At 30.4% G+C, this 21447-nt stretch overlaps 1 protein-coding gene across 5 annotated transcripts in view; it reads right to left on the bottom strand.

Annotated features, from left to right (window-relative positions):
- The window catches only part of LOC129957168 (peripheral plasma membrane protein CASK-like), a 666946-nt gene that overhangs the window by 97921 nt on the left and 547578 nt on the right, over positions 1 to 21447 (bottom strand). Inside the window, exon 1 of one of the 5 annotated variants that reach the window (XM_056069353.1) lies at positions 17194 to 17290. The exons of the other annotated variants lie outside the window; for them this stretch is intronic. Coding sequence (XP_055925328.1) covers positions 17194 to 17247 — 54 coding nt within the window. The 5' untranslated portion in view covers positions 17248 to 17290. Of the gene's footprint in view, positions 1 to 17193; positions 17291 to 21447 lie in introns of those variants that run through there. 5 annotated transcript variants of the gene reach the window in all.

Genomic DNA, 21447 nt, shown 5'->3' on the forward strand with positions numbered 1-21447 from the left:
GTCATTTGACATACAGCTACCAAATTTGTAACATGTATACCTTAGAGGTCGGGAATGTGCACCTGGGGTCCCTTTTTTTGAAATTTTAATTAGAATTTTAATTATTAATGAAAAACTAACTTTCCCGCCAAAAAATCTTCCATATTCCCCACCGCCAAACGAGTAAGGCTTCAGTTGTTTTTTTCTCCCAACAGTAATCAGGCTAGGGTTAACATTTTTCGGCGGATTATTTCAAACGATTCTGTTTATTTTCTTAATGTTTTATGCATTTAAAATTAAACATTGTTAATTAATCCATGTTTCAGATTCATTCTGAAGTACTTTTGAATTAAAATAACATAGAATAAAGGAAATTAAAAATGTATTATCGGCATAGCGTTACCCCAACTGGCGTAGAAAAATTCACGCATTTACGTTACCGGAGCTGGCGAATAAAATTCACGCATGCGCATTCTGATTGTTGCCATGACAACCGTTATCAACGGATGATTTCAATTATTTTTAGGTTAGTTGTAAGCTTTTGTAAGTAAATTGTATTTATGTTAGTTATATATTTTTTTGTATATGCTTATAGTTTTAAATACATCGTTTTTTAAGTAGATGTTTTTAACCTGTTTAAAATTATTTAAATTATTTTTAGGTTAGTTGCATGCTTTTGTAAGTAAATTGTATTTATGTTAGTTATATATATATTTTGTATATGCTTATAGTTTTAAGTACATCGTTTTTTAAGTAGTTTTTTAAACCTGTTTTCAACCGATTATTTTAAATAATTCATTTTATTTTCTTAGTGTTTGATGCATTTAAAATTAAACATTGTTAATGAATCGATCTGTTCATGATGAATCTGAGAAAATTTTGTTGACAAATTCTTGAGATATTACATAACTTAAGAAATATATTCTTTAGTGCCCATAAAGTTTAAACGCTCAGTGACTCTATTATCAGTAATCATATTATTAAAAAAAATACTTTGTTTCAGTAAAAAATATTATTATATTAATTGCAGTTTAGTCATTTCCATTTTAATTTTAAGCATAAATTCTACCGGAACTAACAGAAAATTAGAGAGATACATATTATGTTATGGATGAAGGACTTTATATTATTATGAGGGAATTACATGACTATCAAAATTTGAAGCTTTAAAATATTTGATGAAGAAGCTATTAAAGTAGGAATTACATAAAATATTTAATTATTAAAATTTTAACGAGCATTAAGATTGGCGAACCGGCTGGTCGCCAAAGGCGGCTAGTACTTATAATAAAGCTCAATGTGTGTGTGTGTGTGTGTGTGTGTGTTGGCGCTCTACAGGCCAGGTCATTTGACATACAGCTACCAAATTTGGAACATGTATACTTTAGAGGTCGGGAATATGCACCTGGGGTCCCTTTTTTTGAAATTTTAATAAGAATTTTAATTATTAATTAAAAACTAACTTTCCCGCCAAAAAAATCTTCCATTTTCCCCACCGCCAAATGAGTAAGGCTTCAGTTTTTTTGTCTCCCAACAGTAATGAGGCTAGGGTTAACATTTTTTGGCGGATTATTTCAAACGATTCTGTTTATTTTCTTAATGTTTTATGGATTTAAAATTAAACATTGTTAATTAATCCATGTTTCAGATTCATTCTGAAGTACTTTTGAATTAAAATAACACAGAATAAAGGAAATTAAAAATGTATAATCTGCATAGCGTTACCCCAACTGGCGTAGAAAAACTCACGTATTTCCGTTACCGTAACCTGGCGAAGAAAATTCACACATGCGCATTGTGTTCTGACTGTTGACATGACAACCATTCATTATCAACGGATGATTTAAATTATTTTTAGGTTAGTTGCATGCTTTTGTAAGTAAATTGTATTTATGTTAATTATATATTTTTTTGTATATGCTTATAGTTTTAAGTACATCGTTTTTTAAGTAGTTTTTTAAACCTGTTTTCGACCGATTATTTTAAACGATTCATTTTATTTTCTTAGTGTTTGATGCATTTAAAATTAAACATTGTTGATGAATCGATCTGTTCATGATGAATCTGAGAAAATTTTGTTGACAAATTCTTGAGATATTGTATAAATTAAGAAAGATGTTCTTTAGTGCCCATAAACTTTAAACGCTCAGTGACTCTATTATCAGTAATCATATTATTAAAAAAAATGCTTTGTTTCAGTAAAAAATATTATTATATTCATTGCAGATTAATCATTTACACTTTAATTTAAAGCATAAATTCTACGAGGGGCAACAGAAAATTAGAGAGATACATATCACGTTATGACTGAAGGCCATTATAATATTATGAGTGCATTATATGACTATCAAAATTTGAAGTTTTAAAATATTTTGATGAAGAATCTATTAAAGTTGGAATTGCGTAAAATATTTAATGGTACGACCGGAGTTTAACCCCCTGCTTGCGCCATTTTTAAAAATCGCCAACAACGGCCTTGCGAAATGTTCAAAAAGCAAATGAGCAGATGTTCAATTATAGTGCATAATAAAGATTGCCAACTTTGGCGCGTTATCGCAACTTGGCGAAGAAGGGGGTTAAACTCCGGTTCAATCTATTTAATTATTAAAATTTAAACGAGCATTAAGATTGGCGAACCGGCTGGTCGCCAAAGGCGGTAAGTAATTAATAAAAATAATTATTTTAATCGAATCAGCATTCAATTAAATCCTTAAAAATATTAAAATGCAACGCTAAATATTCCACTATAAAGGTTTAAAAATTATTAATTTCTTTTTATTCAAGACATTCAATTAATTTGCTTATTTCGTGGGAAAATGTGTTTGCTAGTTAATTTCAAAATTAAGTCAATGTATGATTAAAAAATTGTTAGTAATATCCAGTTTCATCTTAAATGAATATTTCCTGTTTTGCCAAATATTTTCCCACGTTATTTCATTAAATGCAAACGTTTTTCTCTATGAAATTTTACTGTTCGTTTGATAATATACAGTTACATTTCGATTAAAATAACCAAATGGAATGATCCTTTTACCTATTCTTTAGAAATGAGTTTTAACATTGTATTTCGGGGAAAAGATAAAAATTGTCAATGAATACTATTAATAATTATTATAAGAAAATGCAATTTTTCAAATCTGACTTTAAATTTGAACCCAATGATAGTGCAAAATTTCCAGTATTTTAAATAGTTAACCATTTTGCTTCTAAGACAACAAAACAAACAAAACTATCATCCTATAACTTATTATATAAAGGATGTTCCAAAATTAACGCAAGATTTGAATGGGCCGCCATTCATGCTGTAAAGTGTTGGTAACCCTATTAAAATACCATTTGACGACTAATAGTTTAGGAATAGTAAAAATAGAGCTTTACACGATAGAACGTCTTTTCATTGTTGAACAATATTTCAAAACTAATGAAAGTCTGGTGGCCACAGTTCGAAAATTTGAGAATTGACCTCCTAGATTGTGTGATTTAACACCATTGGATTTCTTTTTATGGGGTTATTTGAAGTCAAAGGTCTGTGCCAACAAGACCACAAGCACGTATGCACTGAAGGAGGAAATTCAACACTGCATCAATGAAATTCTGCTACATTTATGTAAAATGGTCATGGGAAATTTCGACAAAAGAGTGCGTATATGCCAGAAAAGCCGTGCAGGCCATTTGCCTCATGTGCTGTGCCATATATAACCCTATCGAGTGTACTTTACAATTCAATAAAAATACAATTTAAAGAGGAAAAAACTGTGTTTTTTATTTAATTCAAATCTTCCGTTAACACGTTGTTCTTTTGTGTAACGCTCTGTTTTTACTAACTCTAAACTATTAGCTGTCAAATGATGTTTTTAATTGGGTTGCCAATACTTTACTACACGAGTGGCGGTACATTCAAATCTTGCGTTAATTTTGGGACACACTTTACATCTACAATATTTTTACATTTAGTGAAAAACTGAGTATATGATTTGGGACAATTTTACTTTAACAGACTGGTCCAAAAATTTGCCTCAGATCCAGAATTTTGGCATTAAGATTAAATCCAAATTTCATTTATCTAACTTTCGTTTCTAAGTGCCACTTACATACATATAAATAAGTAACCAAAGGATCACTCGTTGTCTAATACAGTAAAAAAGAATGCATATCCCAAATGTGGGTGTTAAGTTCATATACCAAAAGTCAGCTATCGAGCTTGTTACATTTTTGATTTATCAAGTTAAGGTATGCACGAATAGATGAATCATCAAATCCGAAAACCTTTGACTTGTTTAATCTTGTACTTGATACATATAAAGAAACCCTTTCGGGGCCCCCTCAGACATGAGGATAAGAAGCGTCCGGAATGGTGGTTGGTTCTCGCCGCCTTAGGGGTGTAGAAATGGTGTGGAGTCGGCTATCTCCTACTAATGAAGGGGACATGCCTTCTACAGGAGGAGTTGTACCGTAACCGGTGATGATTCTTAGGACTCATTTCTCGCAAATGGTGCGCAACGTCCAGTCATTCAGATATTTCTATCTGCCATGGGACGAATCGGAATGACTATCTATGATTATCCAAATGCTATAAGAAATCGATTTATTTTGGGATTTCGAGGTATCGTGTTCAACTGCATACATAACGACATATAGATTTTTCGTAGACAGATCTGACATAAATCTACAATAACTGTCGATTACCATACTACACTGACTGACTGAATTACAACAATAAATTGAATAAAAAATTCCAGTGCAAAATAAAAAATTTGATTTCACTTGTTTTCTATCTCGGTAGTACCGTTTTCGGTTTCAAAAGTTCTATAAAGCCAAGTATCGATTACATACTAAAATTATTGACCGAATTACCACAATAAGTCGTATACAAAAATTCCAGCGAAAAAAAAAATTATTTCCTTTGTATTCTATCCCGTTAGTACCGATTTCTGTTTCGGGCGTTCTATAAAGACAAATGTCGATTACTACAATAAATTAATTGACTGAATTACAGAAATAAATTGCATAAAAAATTTCTGTGCAAAAGTCTGGTTTTCTTCGCATTCTATTCCTTTAATACTAGTTTCTGTCTCGGATGTTCTATAAAGCCAAGTGCGATTACCACACCAAATTGACTGACTATTTTACAGTAATAAGTCTCATACAAAAATCCAGTGCAAAAATATGGTTTTCTTCATATTCTATTCCTTTGATATTCGTTTTTGACTCGGATGTTCTATAAAGCCAAGTGATTGCATACTAAAATAATTGACTGAATTACAACAATAAGTTGTATACAAAAAGTCCAGCGAAAAAAAAATCCGTTTTCCTTTGTATTCTATCCCATTAGTATCGGTTTCTGTTTCCGATGCTCTATAAAGCGAAGTATCGATTACCACAATAAATTGACAGACTGAATTTCAGCAATAAACTGTATAAAAAATTTCTGCTCAAAAATTCGGTTTTCCTCGTGTTCTATTCCTTTAATACTAGTTTCTGCTTCGGACACTCTATAAAGCGAAGTATCGATTACCATGCCAAATTGACGACTGACTGAATTACAGCAATAAGTCGTATACAAAAATTCAGGGCAAAAATATGGTTTTTTTTTTTTTCATATTCTATTCCTTTAATACTAGTTTTTGTCTGGGAAGCTCTATAAAATCAGGTATCGATTACTACAATAAATGGACTGACTGAATTGCAGCAATAAATTGTATACAAAAATTCCAGTGCAAAAAAAAAAAAAAAAAATCCTTGTATTCTATTCCGGTAGTACCGGTTTATGTTTCGGACGCTCTATAAAGCCAAGTGTCGATTACCACACTAAATTACCTCACCGTCACGTAATCACTCTTAAGCCAAACTCCGAAAGATCCATTACGCGCATCTACATTAAGGCTGCGGAGAAACCCCTTTTACCACCAGAGGATTGCGGAAAAAACAACCGATGACTGGAAGACGCTTGGGGAGGGGAGGTTGCAAGGGGTGGGAGTCGTCAGACATGGCTCAGACGATCCTTCTTCGAGCCTCCCCGGCGAGAAAGGAACGAAGATTAATCAGGGGGGTGGGCGAAGAATAAGAACAAGGGAAAAAAAAGGAGAAATGAAATATGGCCAAGATCTTAATCGTTTATCGATAGAAAGCGAATAAGACTTTTGTTTTGGCTGCATGGAGTTGCAAAAGTACGAGAGAATCATAAAAAAAGGGCTATTTATTGGTTGGCCTTTTTTTTTTTTTTTTTTCGTGCTGACACAAAATGTCATCTAAGAGGCGGGAAGGATTGTTGTGTGGTTTATTTACAATGTTCTTTTTGTTCTCTTTTTCTAACACCAAGTGTGTTACTCCTGAAATAGTTGTTTTCCTTTTTTTTTTTGCCATAAAAGTCTTTTTACACTCTCTTGCGCAAAATATACAAAACACTGTAACCGTCAAAAAAAAAATTCCTCCAGCTTTTGATGGATCTCCAAGTTTAAGACTTCCCACTAGTTTAGTTTAGTTATATTAACGTCTTTTTTTAAAGCAACACTAAGGCTATTTTGGGACAGACCTCGGAATTTTGAGCCGCGCTCAGATGAGAAGGACGACCACTGAACTGGCACCACCTCTCCAAACTTCCACACCACACCAACGTGTAGGACGTGCGGCCCCGACGGATTTAACGAGCATCATCCCCGCTTACACAACGGTTCTTCGGTGGAATCGGGTCTTGAACCTGAAACCCTCCGGTTCCGACCAGGCCACCGCTGCCTTGATTTAGAGCTTCCAAATTTAGTGCAAAGACATTTGAAAAGTAGAACGGTCCACCTCTGAACATTTTTTTTTTTTTTTTGAAATTAAGAGAGATTTAGGCGTTTTTCTGCGAAAATTTTCGGAAATGTTATTTTACAAAAAATTTTAAACCTCTTAAATATTTAAAAAAAAAAAAAAAAACCTTTTAAATTGACATCTTTTTGATGATGTCAATTTAGTAGCCAAATAATCTTATCTAAATTTTGAAAAAAAATTGAAAAATACTTTCTAGGATACTTTTTGACAATAAATTTCATTGTTGCAATGCAATTCAAATCGTTTTCATTTTTACATAAAATATTTGATCATTTGTTTTTCTTTCAAAGTTAAAGAAGAAAATTTTTGTTTATTATCTAAACTTTATATATAAGGAATTAGAAAGAAAGTACTTAACCGCGAAAGACAACGAGTAATTAGAAAATAAATGAAGTTTTTAATGGTGCTCTGAAATTACGGGACTCAACTCTATTAAGAAGATCGATTAACATAATAAACAAATCGGACTAAAGGTAGGAATAAGAGTAATTGTAGTCTAGTTTTGCCATTTTTTTAAATATATATATATAAACTTCTGATATTAAAATATAATCAATTAAATAAAATTCCATGTTTTTAAAATTATTTGTGAATTTTTTAATATAATAAAATATTGTATTGCCACCAAGAACACACAATTATAGAAAATTTCAGAACTTTGATAAAAAGGAAAAATCGATTACAAAATTCAATTTTAACAACCATGTTAAATAAAAGCGTTTAAAGAACAGCATACTGTTATTAAGATTTAAAGTGTAAAATTTAACAAATTTTTATGGTTGAAATTTTGAATTAAACATCTTTTTGAAAAGGTACAGGTGGTTATCAAAATAAAGGAAACACCTGTGAATAAAAGTGATATTCTTTAATGTGTTTCGTAAGCATTAAAATATAATAATAGCCACCATTTTTTTTTATAAATAGTAATGTTTATATTCTGGTAGTATGTGTTAGCTTTATTGAAGTTCTGTAATTCTTGGATTTTTTTGAAAAGCGTAAAATGTCGGACCTCTCAGATTTCCAAAGAGGCCAAATTGTAGGAGCCCGTCTAATGGAGCAAAACATCCCAACTTTTAGTCGTTTCTAGAGGTACGGTGTCTCAAGTCCTAACAGCATACATACAGCGCGGCAAGACAAGCTCCGCAAAGCAAAATAGTGGGCTGAAAGAGACGCTCAGTGAAAGAGACCGACGGGTATTGAAACGGATTGTAATGCCTAAAAAGCGAGCAACTGCAGCAAAAGTGACCGCAGAACTCAATACCCATCTGGATCACCTGGATTTTCCAGTATCAGTGATTACAGTTAGAAGGCACCTTCATAAACAGAACATTTATGGCAAAGCAGCAGTTCCCAAGCCACTTGTCACAGATGTTAATGGTAAACGTCGTGTACAGCGGTGTCACACTCACAAAATCTGATCGATTGATAAGTGGACTAAAGTAATATGGTCTGACGAATCGTGTTCCACACTTTTTCCTACAACAAGACGGGTGCACGTTTGGAGAAGACCTGCACAAACGTATGATCGTGATTGTTTCCTTCCAACTGTCAAGCATGGAGGTGGATCTGTCGCGATATGGGCAACCATGTCATGGTTTTCTGCTGGACCAATCGTAACCCTGAAAGGAAGGATCACTGGGGAGAAGTATAGAGAAATTTTAGCTCACCAGGTCCATCCTATGATGCAAACTTTGTTTTCTGCAAGAGATGGAATTTTCCAGAACTATAATATCCATGCAGCGAGAATTGTCCAATCATGGTTTGATGAACACGAGGATGAAGTTAAACATCTACCGCATAGTCACCTGAACTCAATATAATTGAACTCATTTTGCATTGAGAATCTACTCTGGTGCCTTTCGAACATCCCCCTTAGAAAGCTTGTACAACATCTGCCACCAACTACCTCTCTATTTAAGGCGTAAAAAAATTACCGCCTTATATTACTTCCGAACGCAGTCTGTCCGGAAGCACCCTATATCTGAATTAACACTTCCAACTGGTCGAATTTATGATGTTCGTTCCTCCTGCATTCTACCGTTCAGTGTGAGAATAGAAACACTTCTGCTGGACTCGAGCCTTAATAATTCCACAATTAATTCTTTTGTTTTCCACCATGGGATAAGCCAGAATTTTCCTTCTTAAATCCATTTTCTGGATTTGAAAAATCCACAACAGCATCTGTGGTTTTTCAACAGTTATTTTTCTATCATCGCTGTCAGTATTCATCTTTCATCCCTGTTTTTACAGATGACTCGAAATCAGATGGGCATGTCGGTCGTGGCATTGCACTTCCATCCAATATACTGAGCTATAGTTTGCATACCAGTTTTTATATCTTTATTGCGGAACTAATAGCAATTTCCTCTGCCCTTCAGGAAATTTCGATATCTACTAATCGAAGCCTCATTATTTATACTGATAGTCTGAGTGCTTTGGAGACGCTCTCTCACCCCGACAATCGAATGCCTCCTGTGGCCTCAGAAATCTTGAATACTTTATACCTTCTTCGAAATAAGGCATTTAATATTTCATTTTGTTGGGTACCGAGTCACTCGGGCATTTCGGGTAATGAGGCAGCAGACTGTGCTGCAAAAGCTGCTTCTTTATTTCTTTCAATAATTTCTTCTTTATTTCTTCAATTTCTTCCATACTACGATGCGAAGAAGTTCTTTCTTTGTCATCTCTATTCCACTTGGCAGACAAACTGGAGTGATCAGGTTCACAAGAAATTGCATACAATCAAACCTTTCATTGGATTATGGACTGTTTTCCCTGTACGGGAGTTGGATGTTAAATTGACCCGCCTCCGGATAGGACATACACGTTTAACTCATATACATCTCATTTGTGGAGAGAGGAAATCCATGTGTCCTACATGCTGTACGGATTTTTTTAAGGGCGGGGATAGCCTGGTTGGTAAAGCGATGGAGTTCGCGTCCCTTAGGTTGCGAGTTCGAACTCCGCCGGCTGAAGACTCCCCGCGTGTATGGTGGCTGGTGCATGTATAAATCTGTAGTGGTCACAAAGTCCTCCATGTCGAGAGTAATACCACTGGGGTACTGTATCAGGGGTGATCGTTCTCTGATTCAAGTCTGAATTACGATCTGTGAGCGAATGAAGTCCGCCCCGCAAAAAAGGTTGTAACGAGTATGTAGCTAATTTGTCCTCTTGGCCCTAGATGGCGCTACTATTAAAACAAGAGACGCTCCCCACCGGCTTAAAATCGCTGTCTTCGTAACAGAGGGCTAATCCATGGCAAGTGCCATAAGAAACAACCGATTTTACTGTGAAACACAGTCTTATTGAATGTCCTGATTTTAAATCCCATCGTGAGTTGTATTTCCAGTCATCGTTTCTAACTATGCAGGACTTGGTGGGTGAAAAACACCACCCAAAACTTTTTAATTTCTTAAAAGCTATTCGCTTTTAACATGTATCTAACAAATAGTTATCTTAGATAATCTCTATCCTTTTTCAATTGCGCTCCTTTTATTAACTTTGTAATTTTTTATCAGTTGTATCTTATTTTGATATTTTGATGCATTTTCTTATATTTATAGTTTCATTGAACTTGTGTTTTAATTTTTAAATCTTACTCTTGTTGCTGGATATGATTTATATTTAATCATATGTATGGCGCAGTTTAGCCAAGATAGGCTCTTGTGCCAATAAACCTCATAAACCAAACCAAACCAATATAACGGAACCGTTATGGTATATTTTAGAGCTTCAATACAGAATCGATATCCTCCACCGGCATCTCTTCCAGAACTTTCACAATATCTCTAGAAAGAATGGTACAATATTCCTCTAGCACTATTCAACACTTGACTCAATCGATTACTAGGCGAATCCAATCTATATTACATGCCAAAGACGGTCCTACACCATACTAATAAAGGATTCTTTATAAATCTAAGGTATTTCCATTATTTTTGTAACCACCTGTAATTGAACGTCAGATTTAACCTTCATGAAACACGCGCTTCTAACATTTTACACAAGAGTAATTCCAACATAAATATTAGAAAAGCCATTTTCTAATAAATCTAAAGAAATATTTCCCTTATCGAACGCAATCTTTGAAATAGAACGGGTAAAATCAAAGGATATCAGATGGGAAGAAGGGGGGGGGGATAAAAATCAAACTTCATTCTTTCCAAAACAAATGTAAAGACGAATTATACAGAATTTCTGAACAATAGACCTTTTAATAGAATGACTTTCTTTCAAAATGTAACTTTTTCTTGTTCTAAGTTTGAATCGCTTTCAAAAATAAAGAATGAAAGGGGGAAAAAAGCTGGAACTTTACTTTTATTCTCTCTCTGTGAGTGTGTCGAAAGCTTCTCCAATCCACCTTTTCAAATTTTGTCACGACAGTCCATCTCACGATCGAAGCAAAACGTTATCTTTTCTTTTCTATTTCGCAAAGCAATTCTTTATTTCTGTTTGTTATATAAAATATTGAGAAAAACCTCAAATGTCAGAGAACAAATATTTCATATTTTGAAATACTGAATAGTTCAAGATTTGAATTGATTGAAATACCTTGCAGATCTACATTTTTTTTTTTGTTCTTGTTTTATTCACATTATGTTTTTCGTTCTATGTTACTGGTTATAAATGAATTGATCAACGTGCATGCTTCAATTTATCACCATTAATACTAAATTCAATTAAATATTAATATCTAGAAGACCAAACTCCACCGGGCTTTTTTTTTTGAGAAAATATTTAGATAGCATTCACATACTATTAAATATGATTATTTTTCAATCTCGCCTACATGTGAACTGGTCATTTAAATAAGAAAATCCATGAATGCACTTAATTTAACATATTATTCGAAAGAATCTACCTTATTACAGTATTCATTTTATAATTTATCTTTAGTTTTGAACTTGAACTCAGTTTTACCATTTTAAAATGAGATACGAGACGCGCGATATGACATTGTCAGCATGAGAGCAGATAGAAAAAATAATAGTTGGTTATAAAAAAATATTTGTGTGTTTGAAAAATCGTGTTTTCTCAGGGAAGGCACCTATACAGATAAAATTAAAAAGCAAAAATATTAAATATAAATGCATAAGAAAAAAAATAAAGCAAAAAAAGTGCGACTTGAACCAAGGACCAGCAACGCACGCGTTAGTCATGTTGTTCAAACCACTATACTGCGCTGCCCACACTTCAGGAAGGAAGTTAAATATACTTATTCTAATAGTTATATAATTTTTTTATGTGTAAAATGGAGTTTTTTCAGGAAAGGCACCAATATAAATAAACTTGATAAGCAAAACTTTATCTAAATATAAAATTTGCTCCAAATCATTAGAGCCTTTTCCGAGATATACGAAACAAATTTATGTTATATTTATATATACAAGAATTCCTCGTTTAAAGTTATAGGATTTGGATATTAAGATGTTAAAATGTCATTTCATCTCTAAAATATATGACACTTTTCAAAATACTTTCTGTTGATTTTTTTTATTGCACCAATAAATTCAAATGACTAAGAAAAATAATTAAATTTCATCATTTATTTTTTTTATTTTAACACTAGCCGCCTTTGCAAATCAATTTGTTCCATTGTAATAATTGTTATGTTTAATTTCAAATATGTTATACAAATTCACATTTTTATATGTTATACAAGATGTTAATCTCTCAATCTGTTAAATCTCAACAAAGTATTTTTAATCATCAAATTGTGAGACATGTTAATGTCATGTTATTTTAATAACGACAACAAGAAAAAAATTCCAGGAATTTTTTCAAATTTAAATTATTTTAAATGTTAAAAATACCAACTCGAAATGAATAATAAAAGGAATGATAAATTTTAAAAAAATATTTTGATTGATTGATTAAAAAAACGACATTTTTGAAATAAATAAATTTTTAATTAAAAAAAGAGTTTTAATAGAAGTTATTATTTTTTTTAATAATCGTTTGCAATATGATAGGAGAAAATAATTTCTTTTTCTTTAGAGTTTAAATGTAAAAAATAAATAATGATTTGCGTATGCGATAACAGAAAATGAAATATTTTTACAATTTTGAAATTATGCCATGAAAAATTTAAATATGTAGATAATTTATTTCAAATCGTACTCCGTCTTTTGTTTTAATAGAGTTTTCAACTTCTGATTTCTTGTGAAGTTAATAGAATATCAGATTTCAGTAATAGAAAAAATTAACGAAATTGATGAAAGATATTTCGAAATTCATTGCAAAATTTCATTGGTTCGAATTTCATTACAAAAATGACGAACATAATTAAAATTTATGAACGGGAATGTTATTTAAAAACGAATTATGTTATTTTAGAAATATATACCGCAATTAAATTGACATAACTGAAAAGACAATTTCTTTTAACTTTAAGTTATTGCAGAAAACTGCCATAATCTTTCTTATTTTTTAATCAATCAAAATTTTAATTAAAACGGAAAAAGAATCAATCCGAGATGCACATTCCAACCTTCTAAAGTAATTTATGCTAAATTTGGTAATTCTAGGTAAAACGGTCGGGCCTGTAGAAAGTCAATACACATCGTTAGTACTTTTTTATTATGACTAGATATTTATATAGAGAAAAATATAAATTTTAGCATTCTGAAACGCATTTTAAACAGTTAACCCAATGTTTTATATTTATCAGTACAAGTCTAGCTATATCATGGACAATAACAATTACCATCATATAGAGAACTTAAGATTTTATCAATTATATCTTCATTAAAATGATTTAACAGGTTATTGTATAAACGTCATGAAATTAAACCTATTTTTAAATATCGTCTGGTACAAAACTTAATTTATTTTTTCTTTTTGTAAATCGAAGAACATTATCTCCAAGCTGGTAATGAAATGTGGTATATCCTATTTAAATATAATATATATGTATATATATACACACAATATTTAATATGTACTACTATATTAAAATATACATTTACATTGAGAATGGCAGAATTTTTAAAAATATGTTAAAAATATTTGTGTGTAATTTGGGCATTATAAAGTTCTTCGGAGTTTGAAAGAAATATGTTTAATTTTGTCTTAATTTTTAAAAACAATTGTTTCATTTCAATACTGGTAAAAGCAATCGGTGGATTTTTAGCCTTTAATGCTTTAAAATTTAGCCAATGGAGCCATTTTATTCTTACATAATATACATGTGATGGCAAAATTTAATCTTTGAATTTCTTTTTAATTGTCAAATTGATAAAGTACAGGTGCAATTTCATCAAAAGGTTGGAAGCAAAAGCAGTCAAAACAATAATAATGTTATATTATGAAAATTAAATAAAACATAAATAAAACGTAGCTGACTGAATTACAACAAAAATTTGATATATACACAATTTGAAATAAGAAAAAACGGCAAGAAAGAACGATAAGTTTTGAAGTAAAAATGACATTAAAGGTTAATTATTAATATTTACCAGCTTTAATAAATAGTACATATTTTTAATTAAAATAGTAATGTTATCATTGACGATCTTTTAAATAATCTTAGAAATAATAATTTCAATAATAAGTAATTCTCCTTATCAATAAGCTGTATTTAAAGAAAACCAAGGATAAAATAAAACTTCAAAATACTGAGTACAATTAACATTTAATGCAATTATTTAAAAAATAGAACAAATCTTTTAGTGAATGAAGGATCATAAAATTTACTCAAAACTAACAAAAACAATTCATTAAAAATCTTTTTTCAATTTTTGGTTTGATTCTAAATTTATTACAATTTATTTCAACTCCAAGCGATAATCTAAGATAATGAATTCCTTCAATCTCAATATTTTCCTGAAAAATATTTTTATTTAATTGCAACAATAGCAGATGATATTTTAAAATTACACTATTAAGAAATTGAAAAGATCAGAGGAAAGCAAATCGACGAATTCAAGTTAAAACGCATCTAAAAGAAACATCCGCTATATATTTAAAATAAAAAAAAAAAAAATTAATCTCTGTTCATTGGAGAGCCATTAAAATTTTTCCACTCGGAAACCTTGATTTAATGAATGAATAAATTCTTTAACTTCAGTATTCCGTTTAAAAATTTGTTGAATCTTTTAACGATTGTATGCGATATCGAAGATAATGTTAATAGAAAATTCTAGAATCTTCAAATTTATCACAATTAATTTGAATTATAAAAGGTATTTCAAAATTATGTATTCCTTTAATCTTAATATTCTCTTTAAAAATGTTTTTATTTAACTGAAACAATAATAGAGGATATTTTAAGATTATGCTATTGGAGCAGATATGCTAAAAGAGCAGAGAAAAAACAATCGAAGAATTCAAATTAAAAAGCGCCCGAAATAGACAACACCGCTATATGTTTAAAAAGAAAAATTTCGTCCTTGTTCCTTTGAGAACCATTAAAATTTTTCCATTCTGAAACCTTGATTTAATGATGAAAGAATTCTTTAACCTAAGTATTCCGTTTAAAAATTTATTCCATCTTTTAAACATTGCAGACGATATTTGAAGATAATGTTAATAGGAAATTCTAGAGACCACAGAAAAAAATTATAGAAGAATTCGCATTAAAAATACATAAACAAGGGCAATGAATATTCAAAACGAAATATTTTATCTTCGTTTCTATGAAACCCATTGAAATTTCATTTCTTTAAAACCTTGATTTCATATTCAATAGAATTTTTTTTTCTATCACAGTATTCCATTTACGAATTTGTTACGTTTAAATATAATAAATGCAGATAATGTTAACAGGAAATTCTAGAAACCACAGAAAAACTCTAATTATCGAAGAACTCGTATTAAAAGTGTTTAAAATAAACAATGTCCATTGTATATTAAAAGCGAAATATTTTATCTTCGTTTCTCTGAAACCCATTGAAATTTCAATTCTTTAAAACCTTGATTTCATATTGAATGGAAATTTTTTTAATCCCACTATTCTATTTACGAACTTGTTATGTTTATGTTACGAATATGTTTAAATATAACAAATGCAGATAATATTTTAAGATAATGTTAATAGGAAATTCTAGAAACCACAGAAAAATTCGTATTAAAAATATATCAAATAAACGATCCCATTGTATATAAGCCCATTAAAATTTCATTTTCCTAAAACCTTGATTTCATATTCAATATAATCTTTTTTCAATCACAGTATTCTTTTTACGAATTTGTTATATTTAAATATAACTGCAGACAATATTTTAAGATAATGTTAATAGAAAACTCAATGGATCAGAAAAAATGTGAAATATCAAACTATAAAAATATTTGAAATTTGATAAAATCCACTATGTATTTAAAATGAAATATTTCACCATTTTTTCCTTTAAATCCATTAAATTTTCACTTCTCGATATCCTTTATATCATTGTTAACGCATGAATACTAATAAGAATTTAATCTCAATATTTTTTTTTTAAAAATTGTTATATTTAAATATTTTAGACGATTTTTTAAGATTATATTAATGACATCAACATTAAAAATACCATAATCGATCAAATGACCGATTATGAACTTTTGAATCGAAAATGCGCATATCATCTTATCGCTTTTGCACATTTGATTTCATGATTTTTTCTAAGAATTATATACATTTAGTATTCTATTATTTTTTAAAAAATTTCTATTTTGTTTATTTCGAATAATACTTGTTGTATACCGTTATCTACCACAACCGGTCATTTGACAGAGAGAACAATTTATTGCTTTATAAATTTATCGGATCAGAAATTATGATGTAATGCGTATTCAACGTATTGTATTCAGTTAGTCGCACATTAATTTAGCTGGCATAAATGCCTGGATTTTGTACAACCAAGCGACAGACGAAAATACCTGGTGACAAGATTTTTTACTGCAGTTAGCAGTAGACCTTGCAGCCGATTTTCGAGAAGTCCGTGAACAATCAAAAGAAAGAACAAATACAAAACGATCGATGCCTAAATCTGTTACAGATTCTTATCGACGTAAGACATGTCAAATAGGATTTTGCAGCGAAAATAAAATCATCAAAATTTGTTCTAAATGCGAAAAATATGTTTGCGGAAAATATACAATGGAAACACCCTGTAAATGGTAATGTAAATGAGTTAAAAATTCTTATTCGTTGTGTTCGTAATACATAGAAATTGACAATATACAATTTTGCTTTATTATAATGAAGTTAATTTGTTTGTTTCCTTTCTAACATTCATATTTCATACGTGCAATCAGGAAACATTAATTCCGGTCATTTGACCGGTTATGGTAGAAATAGGAATGTATTAAAAGTTGGTATGTTTAATGTTAAGACCCGATAAAAATTTGAACTCTCAAAGAGTTCGAATTCAAAATGACGATATAAATGAAATTCCATTGCATATTTAAAATAAAATATTTTACCTTTGTTTCCTTGAAATCCATTAAAATTTCACTTCTTGAAAACCTTGATTTCATATTGAACACACGAATTCTTTCAATCTCAATATTCGATTTAAGAATTTGTTATCGTTAAATATTAAACACAGATGCGAGAGAAAATTCTTGGGCGAGAAACCACACAACTTGTTCGAAACAAAAATATCACACTACAGAAGTGCACTGAGCACAAAATAAAGGGAATCAATCTCAGCTACTGTATACAAAGGAATAAAGATTTCTTCGATTGAATGACGACTTGTATTCGACTCAAGCAAACGATTCATTTTTTATTTATATTTTATTTTATTTCACAAGTTTACGAATCTCGAGTGCTTCTAAACAAAAACCGCTTTTGAATGGTTGAAACATCTGGTACAGCACTTGAAGTGCTTGTTGATTTTTTTTTCTTTCTCTCCTCGTATTTCGAATGCAAAAAAGAGAGAATTTATTGTTTTGCAAATTTTGTTTCCAGTTTGTTGATTTTTCAAATGCATACCAGACTATAAATATTTAGATAGTGCAGAATTGTGCTTTAGGTATGTTTTAAGGATTCCAGCGTGAAGTTGAGTTTGCATTCAATATATATATATATATATATATATATGTGTGTGTGTGTGTGTGTGTGTGTGTGTGTGTGTGTGTGTGTGTGTGTGTGTGTGTGTCTTAGAGGCAATTAAAAAAGCCAAACGCCATGCAACTTAACAATGACACTTTGTTTCTATGCGAGATATTGCAAAAATTTAATTGGCATACTCTAAATTTTTTGAGACAAAAATCTGCATAAGTTTATGTAAAATGCTCCTGAGACTTTACAATTTAGAAGTATTTCGATGATGCTTCTTTATTTTTACTCTAAACTGAGCCATTTGTTATGCGTAAAAATAAAAACATGTTTGCTCTTCTCGGTGATGTGATATTTATATTGAAAGTCGGATTTATCAAGTAAAAGTGAGGTGTACTCTCAATTATTTGAGCCACTGTATATATGTTCAGATTCGTTAGTTGTAAACATGAAATACCTTATTAAAAGTGGAAATAATTCCATTTGATCTTCCCTTTATATTTGAAAAATTTCCAATAAAAATTCTTTGAAAAATTTACTATCGTAAATGTTTTTTTTTTCATACTTTTGCCCATCAGGTATATAACTTACCAGCCACTTTTAGCGACTAGCGGGTTAACTAGAAACATTTATTGTATTTCATTTTAATTAAATCTCTGCTGAGCAATTTGCATACTATTACCCCAACAAAGCGCCTTTAATTATCGAATCATAACATGCATTCTAATAAAGTCGAGATTCGTGACGTCATAATGCTATTGAAAAACTAATTTTCTGTTTACTCTAATATTATTCCTGCTAAATGCCTGTTTTAATGAAAACACTTCAAATTCTGATTCCTTATTACTTCATTACATTTCACATTAAAATTTTTTTAAAGCTGTTTTATTCTATAAAGAAGGAGGGATCAAAAATAATAAGAAATTAATAAAAAATTTAAAAAAAAATTAGTTGAACTAAATAAACAGAAACATATGAGCAAAGCGGAAACATTTTTTTTTAATTATTTAATATATGGTGAAAAACCAGTATCTCTAACCCTATGCCTTCCTATAATAAAGATGAATGTGTGTATGTTGCTGCTCTATTGGCCAGACCATTTGATCTGTATTTATCAAATCTGGCACATATATGCTTTTGGGGGGGGGGGGGAATGCACTTTGGAACAAATTGTTTGAAATTTTAAGGAAAATTCGAATTAATTAAAAATTGGAATGCATTTTGTTTGTTTCTTATGAGAACTTCCGAAAGTATTATTGCACAAAAATAAATTGTACATCGTTTAACCCTTTCTAGGGCCGTGGGAAGTATGCTTCCCACCAAATTTATCAATCTTTGTAGGTTGGCATAAGTTTTGACAAATTTTTTTAGAAAGACAGAAAGTTAGATGCTTCAGTTCTTTATCTCAATCAAAATGATGAGTCTTGATTTGTTACTTAATTATTAATTAACCAAATTAATTAATTAATCAAATTAAATTTATCTAATAAGCTAAATGAATCCCTTTTCTTATTCTAATTTTAAGCCTCAAAATATTTTAACATAATATGACTAGAAAAAAATGGCCCTTTAAAGGGTTAAAACTTTGAAAAAATGGGGTTTTTTTTGTATTATTCCAATTAAGGTTTTTTTTTGGGGGGGGGGGTGGATTCCAAAGTATATATTATTGTATCCTGAAATTCAAACTGTGTTCATTGTTTCATCACACATTTAAATGCGTGATTTTTTTTCACGTTTGAGCTAAAAACGAAGAAGGATTCTGTTTAAATTCTAAGTAGATTTTCTTCCACGTTTGAGCTAATAAAGAAGAAGAATTCTGTTTAATATCTGTGTAGTTTCCAAGAGAAATAAAAAATGCGAAGTTATAATAATATATATGAAATTTAGAAGATAGACGAATCTGAAATTTATATTTTTTGATATCGATATGGCGCTATTGGATAGCTTTCATTAGAAAGGTTCATATACACAAAGGTTCAATACAATAGAACTTCAATAAAATAAGTTAAAATAACACGTCTTGAATGCTTATCTATTTGGCTGAATCATAAACAAGAAATTACATCTAAACGATTCACCTAAAATCGAATGTAATCAATATTCCCGATGAACCAGCTGGTCACCGAAGGCGACTAGTAAGCAATAAAATTCTAAACAGATTCTCTTCATCATTCTCATTTGTATCTCTACGAAAGATATACAGCTTGATGACGCTGCTCATAAAGAAATAACGCGAAACTCATAATTTTAATTTACAAAAATCTATCCACGGAGATTTAAAAATCACAAGCCAGTTACCAAGGATTCATTAAAACACTCTCTATAAAATCGTCACACCAATAAAATCCTTACTTTCAAGTGCAGAAGAATTTCATCTCTTTCGATTAAACTCGGAAAATCTGCATCGATATCGAAATGAACCCTAAAGGTGCAAAAACTGTCCATAAAATTATAATCGATAAAGGGAATTCGTTGAATAAAAAGAAATAAAAAAAAAGAATCGCTAAAAAATATCGTGGAATTGATAACCTTTTTATGGGAGAACTCATAATTCAGATTTTACTGGAACCGCGAAAGTTAATAGCAAGGGTGTTGGTTGCAGTTAAAAATCAGATATGATAGAAAATTTTCTTCTTTTTTTTTTTTTTTTTTCCAAATAGAAAAAGAAAGGCAAAAATAAAATCTAATGACCTGAACCGCCACTGGCTAAATGAGTTGGAATGAAAACGATTTTTTTTCTGTATCAAAAATTGATTTGACTTTTATTTCACAGCGCTTTTTATGTTTTTAAATTCGTACTTTGGTTTCGGTTAGTATAATTACAGTTCTCGAATGAAGCGGCAAATTTAAAGAGGTCGATATTGGAGGATCGCAGTTTCACATTAAAATTCATCAAATATTTTACGTGTATGTACGCCTTTTTTTTTTTATGTTAAATCTTTTTTCTTATATGATTATGATTTTTAGAGCTTTAATTAAAAAAGAAAGAAAAACAAACCTTCAGACTTAATTGCAACTATCATTTCTTTTTATGCCAAACGATTTTTATATTAGAAATTCAGAAAAATTCAATGAATGCATTGAGTTATATTTCAGAAAAGAAAAACATTCTTTATTATTATTATTGCTTACTTTTGAACATAAATCTCACTGTAATTATCAAAAAATTAATACAAAGACATAGAAGTGTTTTTTATAAAAACATTTTATAAAAGTATAATTTATTATTGAAAAAAATCGAATCGTCATACTTTAGTTATATATAACTTGTTGCTTTTAGAAACCAGCTCCTTCGCCTGGGAATATTGGTTATCTTTTATTTCAGTTAAATCGGTTGGATATCCATTATGTTGTATATAAACTTCACATTAGATATCCATTATATTATATGTAAATTCCATATCCAATATATTGCGAACATTCGCAGACTTTAAAAATAAATTACCTTAATTGTTTTACATATGCTCCGCTCGCTGTGTACACGAGCTTTTCTAATGGAGACCAGGACCATGACATCACAGAGTTAATAAAAATGTAAATGCCTGGTTCAACTATATTCTAAATTTCGCAGGTATTGCAACCTCACTTTTTTATACGTCTCATAAACTACACAGATATTAAACAAAATCTTTCTTCTTTAACTTTCAACATCAAAAGAAAATCACGCCGTCAGA

This window comes from Argiope bruennichi, chromosome 11, assembly GCF_947563725.1.
Source record: "Argiope bruennichi chromosome 11, qqArgBrue1.1, whole genome shotgun sequence".
NCBI classification, from domain to species: domain Eukaryota; kingdom Metazoa; phylum Arthropoda; class Arachnida; order Araneae; family Araneidae; genus Argiope; species Argiope bruennichi.